At 39.8% G+C, this 20,048-nt stretch overlaps 1 protein-coding gene across 2 annotated transcripts in view; it reads right to left on the reverse strand.

Moving 5' to 3' along the window:
• The window catches only part of LOC126198256 (zinc finger protein 236-like), a 230,228-nt gene that overhangs the window by 157,448 nt on the left and 52,732 nt on the right, over positions 1 to 20,048 (reverse strand). For both annotated transcript variants that reach the window (XM_049934706.1, XM_049934707.1), the window contains exons 8-9: positions 14,736 to 14,885; positions 12,534 to 12,651 (exon numbers count right to left, since the gene is read on the reverse strand). In XM_049934706.1, the coding sequence (XP_049790663.1) occupies positions 12,534 to 12,651; positions 14,736 to 14,885 (268 nt within the window). The remainder of the gene's footprint in view (positions 1 to 12,533; positions 12,652 to 14,735; positions 14,886 to 20,048) is intronic.

The raw sequence follows: 20,048 nt of genomic DNA on the forward strand, positions 1-20,048 counted from the left end.
AATACGGAGGAAAGGAAAGATGAAGAAGAATGGGAAGATTTTGAAGATGACGTGAAGACCACAATCAAAGGACTCAGAAACAACAAAGCCCCAGGGGAGGACAGAAAAGCATCGGAATTAATCAAGGAGGGAGGTGAGACCTTACACTTAGAGATTTATAAACTGATCCAGTTGATACATGAGAAGGAGACACTGCCAGAAGAATGGAAGGTGTCTATAATATGCCTGGTATGCAAGAATGGAAGCAAAATGGAATGTGGTAACTACAGAGGAATCAGGTTTTTGAATGTAATGTATAAGGTACTGTCCATCATTATCCTCAGAAAATTGCAACCATTCATAGAGAACAACATACAGGAGTACCAAGCTGGCTTTCGACCAAACTGATCGACAATAGATCACATTTTCACACTTAGACAAGTGTTTGAAAACCACTGGGAATATGATAAAGATATCTACAGCCTGTTTGTCGATTTTCAATATGCGTATGTCAGCATCCACAGGAATAGCCTATAAAATGCAATGCGTGACTTCAAAGCACGGGTTGAAAGTAATGTACCAGAAAATGGACAATTATGCACAGAAGGTAGGGCTCAAAGTGAATCACGACAAAACAGAGTTCATGCAATTAGGAAGAAGACAAGAGCAGGAAGAATTTCTTGAGATAGATGGCAAGAGGTTCAGAGAGTACACCAGTTCAAATATTTGGGATCTTGGTTTACCATGGACAACAACATAAAAATGGACATCAAGGAAAGAATAGCAATGGGAATGAAATGCATGCATATCCTCAGAGAGACACTTGGCTCTAAATCGATCTCGGTGATCACTAAGATGAAAATCTACAACACAGTGATATGCCCGGCAGTAACGTACGGTTCAGAGACATGGAGCATGACTAAGTGAGAAAAGGAAAAAGTATTAATATTTGAAAGAAGAGTAATGAGGAAGATATGGTGACCAGTTTTAGATAACGGAGAATGGAGGAGGAGGAAAAATGAGGCAATCTACCTTCTGATGAGACAATGAACTATCCTACAGAAGATAAAGAGCAAAAGAATAAAATGGGTGGGCCATGTAGCTCGTATATCAGATGGAAGACAGGCGAAGATGGCACTACAGGGGAAACCAAACACCAAATGCCCCACTGGATGACCAAGGCAGTGCTGGATGGACGACCTGACGAAGGACCTGGCAGCCCTGGGGATTGAAGACACCTGGAGGAACCGGGCACAAAACAGGAAGGAATGGAGGAAGTTTGTGGGAGCAGAATGTGGTCTGCAGGGCCTGTGATCGCTGGATATCTATCTAGCAAAACTCGTTACTTTCAGAATATAATTTGTTCAATCTAATTCCCTCAATGTTGCTGGATTCAATTCGAATACAGTCCATTACTCTTGCTTTAGTTATGTTTATGTTAATCTTGTAAGTTCTTTTTAAGGCACTATTCATTCCATTCAACTGTTCTTCCAAGTCTTCGCCGTCTCTGATAGAATTACAATCTCATCTGCAAACCTCAAAGTTTTTATTTCTTCTCCTTGAAGTTCAATTCCTTTTCCAAATATCTCCTTGGTTTTCTTCACAGCTTGTTCAATGTACAGACTGAGTAACACTGGGGATAGGCTAAAACCCTATCTCACTTCCTTCTCAACTACTGCTTCTCTTTGAGGTCCTTCACCCCCCTCTCCCCTTATATCTGCAGTCTCTTTTTTTGTACAACTTGAAAATAATCTTTCGCCATCAGTATTTTATCCCTAGTAACTTCGGAACTGGAAAAAGAGCGCTGCAGTCAAAAATGTCAAAAGCTTTTTCTAAATTTCCAAGAGCTATAATGGTAGAATTGCTGTTCTTCAACCTATCTTCTATGTGAAATTAATAGTGGAAACTACCGTGGTTCACAGCATTACATATGTACATACTTATTCAGTTTAGACAAAGAATAAGATAAACAAGATGAGGAACATGTAATGAGGGGACCAAATATTAGTTCATGGTATGAACTATCCAAAATGCGGTTTAGGCGGTAGATTTTTCGACATAATTGGGCAGGGACCATACCGCTAGTACGGGTTAACCGAGTTCTTGGTTTACCCAATCTCAAAATAATGAGGGCCTATTGTATTAATGCATTGACAAATTAGCTGATGTTAGTTGTGACTTTGTACCAAACACAGAACCAGTGAAGGTTACTGGGGAAGCAGTGTTTGATAATTTTCTAAAAATACCCACTGAATTACGATACTCCTGTTTGCCATTAATCAAAGCTAGCCCTAAGTGTAATCAGAAAAAGATACGGCTAAAATGTTATACAGATGAGTTGGCTCTCATTAGGGAAGAGGTTCTCAGACTGTATTCAATGTATAACCATTGATGTAAACAAGGGCCTGAGCTGGATGGCACTTCTTATAGAGCTTATTTACAATGTAAAAAGAACTACAAAGACAAATTGACCCTGGCCACAAAACCTGCATGTGAACATTACTTGAAAGATGCTACCAACAAATGCCAAACAGCATGAGAAGTCATAAATCACGAAATGTCCCAAATTCACATACAAGGTGCAGTGCTGAACCAATAAGTAGTAAATGATTACTTTCTAACCTCAGAAAGCAATCTGAAAGACAAAATTAAGTAAAATTGAACTTGTGCTTGGGATACTCGTGGTGCTGAGCCACAAAAGAGTCAGGCCTTCCACTGGTATGTTGTCAGCCCCCAAAGTATGGACAATTTGCAAAACTGGCACATCACGGCATACACAACCCATCTTTAGCTGTAATTAAGTCATAGCTAAGCAACTGGAGTCAGTTTGTATCAGTTAAAAATATATGCTGCTCACTGAAAGAAGTTTGGACTATGAAGTCACAGAGCTTTCTGTGAAGTGAACCAATTTATAATGTTGTATTGTTCCAAGAGGCAAGGAAAATGGTCTGTTTATTTGTAATGGCTTGAAGAGATCATGAACACTTCATCACACTCATCTATGAATTTTATGTTGGATGAACTAATGTTTGGGGTTCACAAAATATACCTCAACATTAATACGGTGACTTTACACATGAAGACAAAGTGTGACAAATAATAATTACATTGTCAAATTGAATAAAGGAATGGAAGAAGTATTTCAGCAGAAAGATAGCTTGCAAGTTAGACTATTTTAGGGTGAAAGATTTAGTGCTTGTACAAAATCATCCTACGTCACCACTGATAACTAAACACATTAAGAAAATGAGGAACATAATGTTATATACTGGGTCATGTAGCATTATTCACATATCTCATGCTGGAGCATATTTGCTCTTTTACCCAAATTCAGAACACATGTAAGGATTATTTGCTTGTCAACATTAAGTTACTTTTATACCTAGACCAAGAGAGAGAATGAACCAGCAAATAGAAGAAATGATTTGATATACACATAAGTGGATTTTATTTATGTCACTTTTTGTATTTGTAGTAGACATGAGTGTAAATGTTATGTTCATATGTTTTATGGAGTACTGTGATTCAGTTAGCTGAAGTTGTCGTATTTATTCACAATAAATATTAATGGGCATAGAAAAGACATTTTGATCTGTTTGAAGTATGTGTTTAATATAAATGATAAAATGAACCTGAATCTGTGACTACTACTTAAGAGGAATATGTAAGGCTATTAGTAGTGTGAAAAGAATTAATGACTCAAGCCAGTGGTTTGCATATGAGCATGTTAAATTCAAGGACAACAGTTTCTAATGTAAGCTTTCAATATCATTTAGGAGACAATATTAGTGACGATAGTGTATTTCAGTTTTGTGGCAGTAAAAAGGACACGACACGTGTGTTTGTTAGTGTGTTGTAAAATCCAGTACTTGTAGAACTATTGAGCACTGACCTAATGTGAGTTTAAAAGAGTAGGAAAATAAACAGTGGTAATAATTTCCTTTAAACAACCAGCAACGGCAGAAGACAGGAAGAATGGTCCCCTTCTGAAGCATAATCCTATTATATCTCGTGCCATTTCCCCCTCAAACCCATAATCCTCCCTCTATCCTCAAGAACCACTCATAAAGGAGTGTCTTGTTCATAACCTAGTACCACCCCGGACTGGAACAATTGAACTACATCCTTCGCCAGGGCTTTGATTACCTATCATCATGCCCTGAAATTAGGGTCATCCTACCCAAGATACCTCCCACTCCTCCAAAAATGGTGTTCTGTTACCCACCTAACCTCCACAACATCCTAGTCCATCCCTGTGCCAATCCCAACCTTTTGCCTCAAGGATCATACACCTGTGGAAGACCCAAGCACAAAACCTGCCCAATCCACCCATTCAGCACTTCCTATTCCAGTCCTGTCACAGTTTTATCCTATCCCATCAGGGGCCAGGCCACCTGTGAAAGCAGCTGTGTCATTTACCAGCTCTGCTGCAATCACTGTACAGCTCTTTTTATTGGTATGACTACCAACCAGCTGTCCACCAGGATGAACGGCAACTGCCAAACTTTGGCCATGAGCAAGTAGACCACCGTGTGGCACTACATGCAGCTGAACATAACACACTTGATTCAATGGCTGAGTCACTGTCTGAGCCATCTGGATCTTTCCCTCCACCATCAGCTTCTCTGAACTGTACAGACGGGAGTTATCCTTACAACACATTCTCTGCTACCATAATTATCACGGCCTCAACCTACGGTAACATGCTGTTCCCACACCCTCCAACCAACAGCTTCCAACCCCCTCTGTCCTATCATCTCCTCTCCAGTCTCATCTCCCACCCTGTTTATTTGCAGCTCTCTGCCAATGCATCCACAGATCTTTCCCCACTCCTCTCTCTCTTCTCCCCCCCCCCCCCCATCTCTCTGTCCCACAACCTCCTGATGCTATGCCTGTTGGCAATCTAGTCCCTGCACACTCCACCAGAGAGTGTTCGACCCTCTCCCCATCCATATAACTACTACCCCTTCCCCTTCCTCACTCCCTCCAGATTGCTAATTCCATCCCACATGATAGTTGCTTCTGGACCAAGATGCTGGAGTTGGTGATCCTGTGTGCACGAGGTGTGCTTGCCAGTGTGTGAGAATGGTGTGAGTCTCTTTTACTAATAAAGGCTGTGACCAAAAGCTTTAAGTAAGTCTCTTAATTGTGCCTGTCTGCAGCTTGACGTGTCTTTTTTACAGTAAGTAGCAATCTGTCTTTTCCTACATTGTTGACATTCCTATGATTAGTGAGGCGTTCACAAGTAAGAAATGGTAATACCAAACACAGAATGATGCTACAGCAAACTGCACACTGCAGGTGACAGTTATGAGCTGACCAAAAGTGTTTCAAACCAACTGTTAAGCATGGGTAGCAATGCAACCTGTCTAGAGCACATTCTACACGGGTGCTGTGGGAGTTAAAAATATTGTGATCTATGGACCTCATGAATAGCTTACATCAAAGAATAAGTGATTGTAGGAACACGTGCTTTATCAGGCAGCCAATGCAAAACAATTTGTGCATTTCACAACAAATGGCATGGACTTTCGGAAGTGTGTTCCAACCGACTATCTGACATAATATAAAGCGCTTTGTTTGTGAAATTTGGTGAGTGTGAATGCTCTCATGGCGGAACCATAAATGTCCAACATTGAAAATCTAATTTGTACAAAATATTTTGCACAATGATGATGACAAAAATGAAGAAGAAGAAGAACAGGAAGATGATGATGATAACCTGTTCTTGATTTTCCTGGTAATCTTTCCTCTGGAGCTAACAGAGGTGAATGCTGGAATGAAGAAGATGCAGATCTCCCATAAAAACTCACCATGAATTACAAATTATCTTCCACAGAGAGAATACTAAACCAATCTCCATCAAAATGTATCGATATTTGCAATATGTGAATGTTGTTTTTTTTTTTTTTTTTTTCCCTCTCGGACAAAGGGATTGCTGTTGTATTCAGTGATTTAGGGAAAGAGATTTGTCTTAAGTTTTTGATTAATTCACTTCAATATTGTAAAGGTTCATACAATGTGTTCAGTTTTTCTTACATTTTAAAAGCTAAAAATCATAGCTAAATCATACAAATGTACATCATCCTGATGAGGGGAGCCAAGCAGAGGTGAAGTATGGCAGTAATTAAATCTGTAACAGATTCAACTATGCTGCAGCATGCATTATATCATGCCTCCTCTGGTTGCATCTTAACTCTTTCTGTTTAGCTTTGGGGTGATAGGATATAATTTTCGTCTTTATTTTTTTTACATGTAAAATTTTCTTGATCAATGATTTGGCACTCACTCAAACAACTTTCAACTCTGTTGCAAGCTAATTTTCATCTGTTACAAATAAATGAGTATAGGAAGAGGCAACTGTATCTTGTCTTTCTCTGTTAGTGTTGGAACTGAGCAGACTGGGCACTCATATACTGTATTAGAATGTCTTTCTTACATGCTCAGTTGTAAAGAACACATGGTGTAGAATACATTGCTAAACTATCCTGCACAAAAGATAGAACAACAAAACAATTCTAGCAGCAGCAAAGCAAGGATGAAGGTGCGGTGATCTGGTTTAGGACTTTTAGCATTCTGTCAAAATCTGCTCATATTAACAATATAATGAAAAGGATAGTTGCTACTCACCAAATAGCGGAGATGGTGAGTCGTACACCAGCACAACAAAATGACTGTCAGAAAGTCAGCTTTCGGTCAACAAGGCCTTCGTTGGAAATATACAACACACACACACACACACACACACACACACACACACACACTCAAATGCAACTCACACACAACTATGATCACAGTCTCAGGCTGCTGAGGCCAGACCACATTAACAGCTCACATTAACTCATTTTCGTCCACTTCACTTTCCACAGCCCTGTTGTCAAGCTTCTTTCCTTTATATAGCCCTTACAGATATTCCATCCTTTCTTGGCTTAGTGCTGGTTTGCTACCTGAAATATTTATGTTCATTCAGTGGCTTCTATTTTCACCAAAGGTTTTTTATTTTTGTATGTGTGGCATCTATCGTTCCCATAGTTATGCATGCTCCTACAGATCTGCATTCATCCTTCAGCCATTCCTACTTTGCCATTTTGGATTTTATGTTAACTTAATTTTTTCAGACTTCCATAATACTTGTTGGCTATTTCATTTGCTGCATTTCTTTATTTTCTTCTTTCACTGATTAATTTCAATGTCAATCCCATAATCCAAGCATTTCTACTGGGTCTTGTCTTCTTGCTTATTTACGTCATTTGTTGCCTAATGCACCCTTTGGAACACTCAACTATCTCCAGATCTTTCAACTTATTCAAGTTCCATACCTTAATTTCTTACATTTATTTTGCTTCATTCTGCATTTTGTAACTAGCAAGTTACTGTCAAGAGTGCAGATGTGCTCCTGTAAATGTTTTGCGGTTTCAAATATGATTCAAAAGTCTCTGGATTACTATTACATAGTTCATCTGAAACTGTTATTACAACAGGTGTCAGACAGGGTGATGGCTGCCTCCAGTTGTTTTCAACTGTGTTTTGGAGACAACAGTGAGTGGAAACAAAGATTTAATCAGGAACATAGCTTTGTAGGTACCTGAAAGGCTTGCTGTTAATGATATCAAATTTACTGACAATAAGAAGGAGAAGGAAATGACATAACAATGGAAAGATGACAGAATGTGCAAGCACAATGTTAAAGTTGAGCAAGTCAGTGGTGTGCAAATTATTGGGGGATGGTATTACGCTGAGTTGAGTGGGATTCAAATTTCATACAAATACTGTTGACAATATGGAAAAGTGTGTTGGCAGGGAGAAATATCTGTAAAATTATGAACACCACAAAGAAATATGAATTTTGTAGAAAGTTCACAGTTTTGCTGCAGATAATTTGCACTTCAAAGATGGCACAGACACTGACATAACTTATTTTGCCTATGGGATTTTGTATCAGGAGGTATCAGAACAAACAACTCGTAATATGCGGGAGCAAAATGATAGATTCAAAGACGCATTCTACAATAAATATTTACATAAACAAGAAGCATCTGAATTAAATCAGTCATTGGTTGATTCAGATGAAACATGGATTCATACACACAATGCTGTAAATAAGTGTTGTCAAAGTATGCAAAGAGTATTGTCAAACAGAGGTGCTAGAGGTGCTCATCGTCGTTTAATTACTATGCTAAGAAGGTTGATGGCATATGGACATGTAGTTTGTGGCAGTACTCCACTTACAAGAGTACTGGAGTGTGTTCTATTACCAACCTCCCCTCCCTATTTCTGTGACCTTAACATGACAGTACTGGCAGCCTGGTCATGTCATCAGTTTGCTTCACCAGCTAATACTTAATATGGTTGTTAACGGCCACTATCAAACAAAATAAAGAAGAGCTCCATATGAAACCTTGGAGCCTCGCCACATATCTTTCATATGCACAAAGTACGTAACTTACCAAAATAAGAAACAGTGCCTTATTTCTGCTGTAACTGAAGGGCAAGTGAATTACAGCAAAACATAGTTTAATTGAAGGAGTGGGGTTGTGGTTATAATTCTTTTTCTTTTCTTTTCTAGAATTGCATAAAGGGTCAGATCATATATATAACAGAGGGAAACATTCCACGTGGAAAAAATATATCTAAAAACAAAGATGATGTGACTTACCAAACGAAAGTGCTGGCACGTCAATAGACACACAAAATTCAAGCTTTCGCAACTAACGGTTGCTTCATCAGGGAAGAGGGAAGGAGAGGGAAAGACGCTTTTTTCGTCTTTCCCTCTCCTTCCTCTTTCCTGATGAAGCAACCGTTGGTTGCGAAAGCTTGAATTTTGTGTGTATGTTTGCGAGGGAAACATTCCACGTGGGAAAAATATATCTAAAAACAAAGATGATGTGACTTACCAAACGAAAGCGCTGGCAAGTCGACAGACACACAAACAAACACAAACACACAGGGTAAGGAGTCATTCCAATCCCGGGAGCGGAAAGACTTACCTTAGGGGGAAAAAAGGACGGGTATACACTCGCGCACACACACACATATCCATCCACACATATACAGACACAAGCAGACATATTTGAAGACATTATATATATATATATATATATATATATATATATATATATATATATATATATATATATAAAGATGATGGGACTTACCGAACGAAAGCGCTGGCAGGTCGATAGACACACAAACAAACACAAACACACACACAAAATTCAAGCTTTCGCAACAAACTGTTGCCTCATCAGGAAAGAGGGAAGGAGAGGGAAAGACGAAAGGATAGGGTTTTAGGGGAGAGGGTAAGGAGTCATTCCAATCCCGGGAGCGGAAAGACTTACCTTAGGGGGAAAAAAAGGACGGGTAGACGGGTATACACTCGCACACACACACACACACACACACACACACACACACACACACACACACATCCATCCACACATATACAGACACAAGCAGATATATATATATATATATATATATATATATATATATATATATATATATATATATATATATAACAGAGGGAAACATTCCACGTGGAAAAAAATATATCTAAAAAGAAAGATGATGAGACTTACCAAACAAAAGCGCTGGCAGGTCGATAGACACACAAACAAACACAAATATACACACAAAATTCAAGCTTTCGCAACAAACTGTTGCCTCATCAGGAAAGAGGGAAGGAGAGGGAAAGACGAAAGGATAGGGTTTTAGGGGAGAGGGTAAGGAGTCATTCCAATCCCGGGAGCGGAAAGACTTACCTTAGGGGGAAAAAAGGACAGGTATACACTCGCACACACACACATATCCATCCACACATACAGACACAAGCAGACATATTTAAAGACAAAGAGTTTGGGCAGAGATGTCAGTCGAGGTGGAAGAGTAGAGGCAAAGAAGTTGTTGAGAGACAGGTGAGGTATGAGTGGCGGCAACTTGAAATTAGCGGAGATTGAGGCCTGGCGGATAACGAGAAGAGAGGATATACTGAAGGGCAAGTTCCCATCTCCGGAGTTCGGATAGGTTGGTGTTGGTGGGAAGTATCCAGATAACCCGGACGGTGTAACACTGTGCCAAGATGTGCTGGCTGTGCACCAAGGCATGTTTAGCCACAGGGTGATCCTCATTACCAACAAACACTGTCTGCCTGTGTCCATTCATGCGAATGGACAGTTTGTTGCTGGTCATTCCCACATAGAATGCATCACAGTGTAGGCAGGTCAGTTGGTAAATCACGTGGGTGCTTTCACACGTGGCTCTGCCTTTGATCGTGTACACCCTCCGGGTTACAGGACTGGAGTAGGTGGTGGTGGGAGGGTGCATGGGACAGGTTTTGCACCGGGGGCGGTTACAAGGATAGGAGCCAAACCACCTTCCAATAGCAGATTACGGTAAAAAGGAGAAGGTGAATACAAAGTGAAACTACTGGCAAAAACACAAAGAGAAAATAAGACGACAGGAAAGATTTCGAAATACAACAGTGACAATAATAAACGTAATATTTGGGTTCAAATTAATGATATTAATATAATAGAGGGAAGCATTCCACGTGGGAAAAATATATCTAAAAACAAAGATGATGTGACTTACCAAACGAAAGCGCTGGCAGGTCGATAGACATACAAACAAACACAAAATTCAAGCTTTCGCAACAAACTGTTGCCTCATCAGGAAAGAGGGAAGGAGAGGGAAAGACGAAAGGATGTGGGTTGATGCCACTTCCTTATACACAAATATTCCGCACGTCCAGGGCTTCGCTGCGATGGAGCATTTCCTTTCACGCCGATCACCTGCCACCCTACCTAAAACCTCTTTCCTCATTACCTTAGCCAGCTTCATCCTGACCCACAACTTCCTCACTTTTGAAGGCCAGACATACCAACAATTAAAGGGAACAGCCATGGGTACCAGGATGGCCCCCTCGTACGCCAGCCTATTCATGGGTCGCCTAGAGGAAGCCTTCTTGGTTACCCAGGCCTGCCAACCCAAAGTTTGGTACAGATTTATTGATGACATCTTCATGATCTGGACTCACAGTGAGGAAGAACTCCAGAATTTCCTCTCCAACCTCAACTCCTTTGGTTCCATCAGATTCACCTGGTCCTACTCCAAATCCCACGCCACTTTCCTTGACGTTGACCTCCATCTGTCTAATGGCCAGCTTCACATGTCCGTCCACATCAAACCCACCAACAAGCAACAGTACCTGCATTATGACAGCTGCCACCCATTTCACATCAAACGGTCCCTTCCCTACAGCCTATGTCTTCGTGGCAAACTAATCTGCTCCAGTCCGGAATCCCTGAACCATTACACCAACAACCTGACAACAGCTTTCGCATCCTGTAACTACCCTCCCGACCTGGTACAGAAACAAATAACCAGAGCCACTTCCTCATCCCCTCAAACCCAGAACCTCTCACAGAAGAACCACAGAAGTGCCCCACTTGTGACAGGATACTTTCCGGGACTGGACCAGACTCTGAATGTGGCTCTCCAGCAGGGATACGACTTCCTCAAATCCTGCCCTGAAATGAGATCCATCCTTCATGAAATCCTCCCCACTCCACCAAGAGTGTCTTTCCGCCGTCCACCTAACCTTCGTAACCTGTTAGTTCATCCCTATGAAATCCCCAAACCACCTTCCCTACCCTTTGGCTCCTATCCTTGTAACCGCCCCCGGTGTAAAACCTGTCCCATGCACCCTCCCACCACCACCTACTCCAGTCCTGTAACCCGGAAGGTGTACACGATCAAAGGCAGAGCCACGTGCGAAAGCACCCACGTGATTTACCAACTGACCTGCCTACACTGTGATTCATTCTATGTGGGAATGACCAGCAACAAACTGTCCATTCGCATGAATGGACACAGGCAGACAGTGTTTGTTGGTAATGAGGATCACCCTGTGGCTAAACATGCCTTGGTGCACGGCCAGCACATCTTGGCACAGTGTTACACCGCCCGGGTTATCTGGATACTTCCCACCAACACCAACCTATCCGAACTCCGGAGATGGGAACTTGCTCTTCAATATATCCTCTCTTCCCGTTACCCACCAGGCCTCAATCCTCGCTAATTTCAAGTTGCCGCCACTCATACCTCACCTGTCATTCAACAACATCTTTGCCTCTGCACTTCCGCCTCGACTGACATCTCTGCCCAAACTCTTTGTCTTTAAATATGTCTGCTTGTGTCTGTATGTGTGTGTGTGTGTGTGTGTGTGTGTGTGTGTGTGTGTGTGCGCGCACACGCGCAAGTGTATACCCGTCCTTTTTTCCCCCAAGGTAAGTCTTTCCGCTCCCGGGATTGGAATGACTCCTTACCCTCTCCCTTAAAACCCACATCCTTTCGTCTTTCCCTCTCCTTCCCTCTTTCCTGATGAGGCAACAGTTTGTTGCGAAAGCTTGAATTTTGTGTGTATGTTTGTGTGTCTATCGACCTGCCAGCGCTTTCGTTTGGTAAGTCACATCATCTTTGTTTTTAGATATATATATATATATATCACTAAATACTAGCATCAATTCACTAAGTTTGTTCCAGTATTAACTCACCTTTCTGGCTAAAACTGGCTTTACAGAAGTCACATCTGAAAGGTTTTAAGCCATTGTGCTTTGCCATATGTATCTGAACAGACCACTTCTGACTGAATGCTCTCTGACAAATTTCACACTGCAAAAAATAATGTGACATTTAAAAAGCATATATAAACCACAAAACTGTAAATTTACACTTAATTAGTAACATGTTAACAGTATCAGAAATTCGTAATTTTTAGTATTGTAAGTGATACTCAGGTGTATTTTAGTGATTTCTTGATTTGTGAAAGAACAGAAATTCAACAGTATTTATAACTAATAGTCCATCCTGCAGCAGAGTGTACACAATAATAAAACTTCCTGACAATTAACCCTCAGGTATGACCTCCGCAGATCATCTGACAGCTCATGGTGTATGAGCTATGACATTTCCATAAAGTAACTGCTGTTTCTATTAAATTACACGAGAGAACGTTCTGGGAAGGAAACAGAGTGAACACAGAATACTATACATACAAAAAAAAACATGCAAATGCCTTTGCCATTTTAATATAATAACAAAATTAAGAGATTAAAAGTATGTTGAGTGTGGAAACGCTGAACGTAGGGTACAACACTTGGACAAGGAGATAAGTTCAACACAGCCATGACCTCCCTAGGTAAATAACAGCACAGTTATTTTTTGATGTAGTCCCCTCTCAGACTGATGCACTTTATTAAACTTTTTTCAAGTGAATAGGTTTCTACCAAATACTACCCCCCCCCCCCCCCTCCTCCCCAGCAGGGCTACAAAATATAAACTTACGTATGTCACAAACTTATCACTGAAGGATAAGGTTTCCAGGCACAAATTTCTTTAGATGTGAGAACATGTGGAAGTCAGAGTGCCAAATCTGGTGAATAGGGTGGATATTTGGACAACACACACTTCAGACTTGCATTGTCAAAATCACGTTTATGGGCAGTTGCTTTGTTCTGATGAATGATAATTAAATTTTTCTTTGTGATGCTGGTCTCTTCTCACACACTTTGTATTGGCCCAGAAGACTTCCATATCAGCAAGCAATAAGAAAACACTCTTTTACATCTTAAGAAAAAAGATGAATTCCTTTTTCAAATACAAAATGACTTGCCTATTTTTGTCCTGGGCCATTTACTTTTGCCCACTATGTGACTTTTGGTTCCTGGTATGAAGATGCTGAAGAAAATCTCATCTACAGTAGCAAGTTACTTCTTAAAATTGACCAAATACTGCTGGGAATTCTGTTTTCATGTTTGATTTTAGTCAGCATTCAAATGGTTCAAATGGCTCTGAGCACTATGCAACTTAACTTCTGAGGCCATCAGTTGCCTAGAACTTAGAACTAATTAAACATAACTAACGTAAGGACATCACACACATCCATGCCCGAGACAGGATTCAAACCTGCGACCATAGCGGTTGCTCGGCTCCCAACTGTAGCGCCTAGAACCGCACGGCCACTCCGGCCGGCAGTCAGCATTCAACAAATACCACATATCCTGCACAGAGTTTCATTATGTGATGTATATTTTACCCTTCTGTCTACTATGCCTATTCAGCCATAATACTCCAGCAATAGGTGATAGTCCAATAGTATAGTGCAGTGTGTGTGTGCTTTCTCCATGTTTATATCTGTGGTTACATGTCTAGGATGTCCTTACATAAATCATCAAGAACATTAAGTATGGTCATTTCTAAACTCAGTTTTTTTTTATTCCCCCTCCCTTCCTTCCTTCCTTTTATAGTCTTCAGTCTTCTAACTGATTTGGCGTGGGCTACCATGAGTTGCTCGCCTGAGCTAATGTATTCATTTAATTATTTCAGAGTAGCACTTGCACTTGCAGCTACCCATTTATTAACAGTTGAAAATGAAGGACAGAACTCCTTTCAAGCCTTCATAACCATCTTTGATACTTTCTATGAGTAACAAACTCTCCAAAAAAGATATTTTTAAGATAACACAGTACGTCAATTTACTGAAATGAAACCTACATAATGTAGCCACTGTACACAGCTGTATAAACATCACTATTCAACACATCAAACTGGCACTCAACTTACATAATTGGACAACATAAACCAGTGTAACAAAGGACACTTACGCACTTATTTTGAAATGTTTTTGAATGGTCAGGTATTTACTGTATGAATGATCTCAATGAATATTCTTTTCCAAAACCAAGTAAACATATTACCTTAAATGGTTTCTCGCCAGTATGGATCCGCAAATGTCGCACCAGCTGAGATGGTTTCTGAAATGACTTGCTACAAATATTGCACTTGTGTATGTATGAAGTTTTATCTCTCCTTCGTTTATGACTTTTCCGAGACAAACAAGCTTTTACCTAAGGAGGAACAAAATAGTCAAGTTTAGTTAGGTGAAACACTGATGGTAGTTTGTCAGCTTATAAATTTTAAGTAGCAGACATTTTACATCAATTTTACTGAAAACTAGTGTAAAACATAATAGTAAATGGTATTTTTAACACACAAATGTAAGTCTCATGAAAATGTGTAGAAACATTTAAATCCTTGGCTTATCGCTTCTGTGCAAAAGGAACACGGGAGAAAGATTGGAGCCTAACCTCTCATTGATGATGATGATGTTAAAGTAGTAATACAAGCTCACACTGCAGGATATGGAAGGGAATAAGCAGTCTACTTTTAAAGGAACTGCATAGCTTTGCTCAGTGGTTCTTTCAATATAGGGAAATCACGAAAAATGTAAATCTGGGTGCTCAAACTGTTAGTTGAACATCAGGCCTCCAAAAATCCACATTTTACCAGTCAGTCCCAAAATGCGTATAATTGAAGGGAATCTTCTTGTTAAGATGCAAAATGTGTAATTTAGCATGTGACAGTTAGGTTTTGTGGCTCTTTCCATTTTTATGGTTTTATTCATAAAAAGAGGATTGTATTTTGCCTTCAGCAGAATGGAACAACGGTTGTTGGCACATTGTGTGTGTGCGTGTGCATGCGCACCTGTGGGCACATACACATAAAACTTCCCTTAAAATGTGCAGTCTATTAACAACGCAATAATAAGGCACAATATGGGAGAGCTCAGAACTGTAGTAATCAGCAAGCAGGTCTCATTTATAGAAGCCAACTGGTGTTCTTCAGAAATCATGAACTGAAGTACTGGGTGGTTATAATTAAAGTGCTGCTACTCACAGGCTGTAATTATTGTAAGGCTGCAAAATTTCGTAACATTTTAATGCGTTAATGTGGAACCAATTTACGCTGGAAAAAAATTAGTTCCAATTTTTGGTCACCAGTGAATACACAAAATACGTATAAAAAGTTTACCATATGTAATGCATTAGGAATGGGACATCAGCAGAAAACGTCAAACAAATCAGAAAGGCATAAGGTGATTTTATTGCTAAGTACCACTTGCACAATTTGTTCAATATAAGAACCGCTATGATGCCAATATGCTGTACAGAGCCAGATTTGCACCTACTGGCCAAAGCTGGAACAATTTTTTTTCCAGCTTAAATCAGTTCCGCATTAAGGAATTAGCATACCTACGAAGTTTCACTGCTCTACGATAATTACAGCTCACAATGGACCACTGTGAGCAGCTATACTTTAATTACAACAACCCAGTACATCATTACAACTACAATAGTCTAAGGCCCAACACAAATCAAACCAATGGATTACAATCAACTATGTTTTATTTCACTGCAGCACAAATCTGCAGCACTTGCTTTAGTGTAGTGTAACATGAGAGTCTTCAGAATAATGTGTTCAACTATTATCTCTTAGGTTGACAAAGGATCTTCATCAGTGTTAGAAAGGTATTTTAAGGAGTTAGTAAGCGGGGGGGGGGGGGGGGGGGGGCAGCTAACTGTGTAGTCCCTTTATTTTTTACATGGAAAGAGGAGTGTGCTCTAAACATTGGCAAGATGGAGCAGTGACAGTGTGTGTATTTGTTGTGTAGGCCCACTTATGCTTTGAAATTGGGCTTGGTGGTGCCACAGAACTCAAGGAGAAGAGGGCCACTGGTAATAATTACCAAGTCCAGATACAGAAGAAGAGATAGTCCGTAATCTTTTAACTCTTTTGGCATTGCATGTTTGAATAGAGCCTCTGTTATAAGCTGAACTACAAGAGAGTAGTAGCACAGCGATCTGTACACCCACAATCGTATGTGTTTTATGAAAGAAGCAGAATATAGAACAGTTTGTTAAAAGTGGATATTTCAACGACATCAAAGAAGATATGAAAATTTTACTTGTGATGAACTGGAAAATTAAATAACAAGATAGAACTACCTGGTAATGTCAGAAGCGAAGAGCTTCCATAGCTTGTGAAGCTTGCTAATAATAATAATAATAATAATAATAATAATATAATTTCCACTACATGTAACTTCAACCTATTTCTCGTTATGTAACATTATTTCCATGACTGACTTCATGTATCATGGCTGAGCTTATGGAATTCAGATTTCTCAGAACCACAAAATTTCACCATCCACGTGTCTCGAACAAGTGCTGTTTAGATGAGTTTGTTATATTAAAATTGGAATAAATGAATCTAACAAAACCAATTTTACAGCAGGCTAGTAAAGTGAAATAATAGAGGCATCTTGGGATAGAACTGCTCTGAACAACTTCATTTATGACCTGTCAATCATATGCTATTCGTAGTAAATGTTACCTTCTTTAATCTTGACTGTTGCCTTTTCATAGTTTCTTGATGCAGTGGACCTGGTACGCAGTGCCACTGTTTCTGGCCATGTGTCTTTGTTTCCGTTTGCAGAGGGTCGAGGACTGTAAGAGCACGCACAACTACCCCAACTCGCTACAAAATTTTAACATCACTATTTGGATATCTCTATTAAATGTATTTACAACTGTGACTATGGACACCATCAGCTGTGGAATGGAATGGTGACAATGAAAATTTGTGCAGGACTAGGACTTGAACCCGAATTTCCAGCTCACTGTGAGCAATTGCCTTAGCATTTGGCTATCTGTGCTCAACTCGCAGCCAGACCCAAACTTTCATATTGCATCAACCATAAATGTGAGATATTTGACTTTAAAGTCACTTGTCCAGTGTCAGCGGATATATATGATATTGCAGTGCCTGTGTTATTCCGAATTATGACGCAAAGTTCCTTTGGACATAAATGCGTCAGTGTTATTCTGAATTACAATGCAAAGTTCCTTTGGAAATGCATTCATATTAAAAAAAACTTCACAACATAAATCAGAAAAACATAGGCACTGCAACATCGTATTTGGATATATTGTTTTTCAGTCTTATACAACCAAATTCTCCATTTAATTCAGAGGAGTATGAGCTTACACTTATTTTATATACTGTCTGATAAATATAGGAATCTCCCCCCCCCCTCCCCCCCTCCAATTTTTTCTCCCACTTCTACACATTTTAGCTGCCAGAATGTACTCATGACGTTTGGAAAAATCTACTTGATTTTCTGTAAGTCAGTGCTCTGAGACACACAATACTTAACAGTTTTTCATCTTACAAAACTGTTTCAACACTAATACAGGGTGCGGCACGAAAAACCGGCCTGTAAAATTCTCTTCTGTCAAGTTTGAATAAAAATCCCCCAGGATTCCCAAATAAACATCACTGTTCACTGTTGTCTCAAAGACTATGGGCTTTATAACGCGTGTGGTGGAAATGGTACACCAAACACCAACCTTCTTGTAACAAAAGGGTACCTGGAGGATCGCATGTGGATTTTCTGTTTACCAATACCGGTTGTTTTGGGAACTTATGTATCCAGACAGGTGGAAACATGCCTTGCCACTCATGAATTGATGAATGTTAGTGGATCCAAGACACCACAGGCAACATTTCTCAACAGCCATGAACAAAAATGCAGTCTCTTCTGTAGGTCAGGCTCCTTCAGTTCCTGTATAACCATCTGGTACGGTTCTAACTTCAGTTCCCTTATAACACGTCTGAAACTTCTCTCACTCACATGAACTTGTTGAGTCAATTTCCTGAATGACTTACAAGGACTTCTTGTCATTATCTCCTGCACTTGTCTCTCTAATTCAGGTGTGCAGACAGGTGGTGGCCTGTTCCTAGGAGCACTTTGAACCGATCCTGTATGCTTCCATTTTTCAATCAATTTGTGTGTGGTGCTTTTTGCTGGCACAGAACATCCAGCAAATTTCTCCTTTGTTTTCACAAAAGATCCAGTGTGAATGAATGCTTCAATCGCTGTTCACTTAAACTGCGTCTATGGAGTATTGTAACAACAATTGAAGTTTTTGATTTGTTATGTTCCAAGAATGTTTTTATAACTGCAATACAGGCATCTACTTCATTACAAGCCACATTGTTCGAATGTAGTCTGTTTCTTGTAACATTGTTTCATTTAGGATGATTTCCTCTAGGACAGCACTCATATTTTGTTCCCAGTTTTATGATTATAGCAACTGTGATGCCACAACTTATGTCATTTAATATACTAGTTAATATCCTGCCATGACTGTCCGCCAAAAGCAGCACACTGTGTTTATTGCCTTGTGTGTGTGTGTGTGTGTGTGTGTGTGTGTGTGTGTGTGTGTGATTTGAATTGCCACTCTCTTTAGCCAGAAATTTAGTTTTCCATTGTTTAAAAAAGTGTTTGTTGTTGTCATTAGTAATACTATAGTCAGTGTCTGTGCTACTTTTGTTTGAATACGTTTTCCTTGAGGAGTGGGATGGCTTCTCGTTGGTGACATGCTCGTTACTTCTAGAGTTCTTCTTTGAAGCACTAGAATTTTGATCCTTGTTCACAATAAAGAGCTTGTTGTTATCAGCACTTCTACCCACATGTGACACACACAAACACAATACAAGTTGACCATTTTCTGTTGGCAATTATTTTCTTACTACTTCATGTGGTTTTTATATTCTGAACATGTTGTAGCCATCCTCAATTGTAGTGTCTGGTTGGTCATTTGCAGAGGAACTTTTACTGCTTTTATTTCTTACACTTTACCCACTTACTCTCAGACCTGCAATTTTACAGACTATAAGATGCCTCAGACTATAATACACACCTTGATTTTTAAGCAATTTAAAATAAATAAATAAATAAATAAATATTTCTACCATTTTTATTATTAGACTGCAAAGCCACAAAAAAACTGATAGCTTATAAAACTGAACTGAACTTCAAAAACTATTCCGCCCTTCGCACATGAGATAGTCCTCACTTCCATTGAGAGTATTACGAGGGTGAGTCAAATGAAAATCTTAAATTTGTAATAACAAATCGAAATTTCGTGCCGTTACCCTGTAAGTTGGTAACCGTGCTACAAACAGCATGCAGTATGGCCTGTAGGTGGCAGCATAGTGCAGATGCACACATACCGTCACAGTATTAGTATAAAGATGGCTGCCCCACTTGCGACTTGCACCAGAGAAAAACAGCTCCATATTCGGTTTTTGCGTAGTGAAGGTGTGAAACCTATTGAAACTCATCGACGAATGAAGGTTCAGTACAGTGATGCATGTTTGTCACT

Source organism: Schistocerca nitens, chromosome 1, assembly GCF_023898315.1.
Source record: "Schistocerca nitens isolate TAMUIC-IGC-003100 chromosome 1, iqSchNite1.1, whole genome shotgun sequence".
Lineage (NCBI taxonomy): Eukaryota > Metazoa > Arthropoda > Insecta > Orthoptera > Acrididae > Schistocerca > Schistocerca nitens.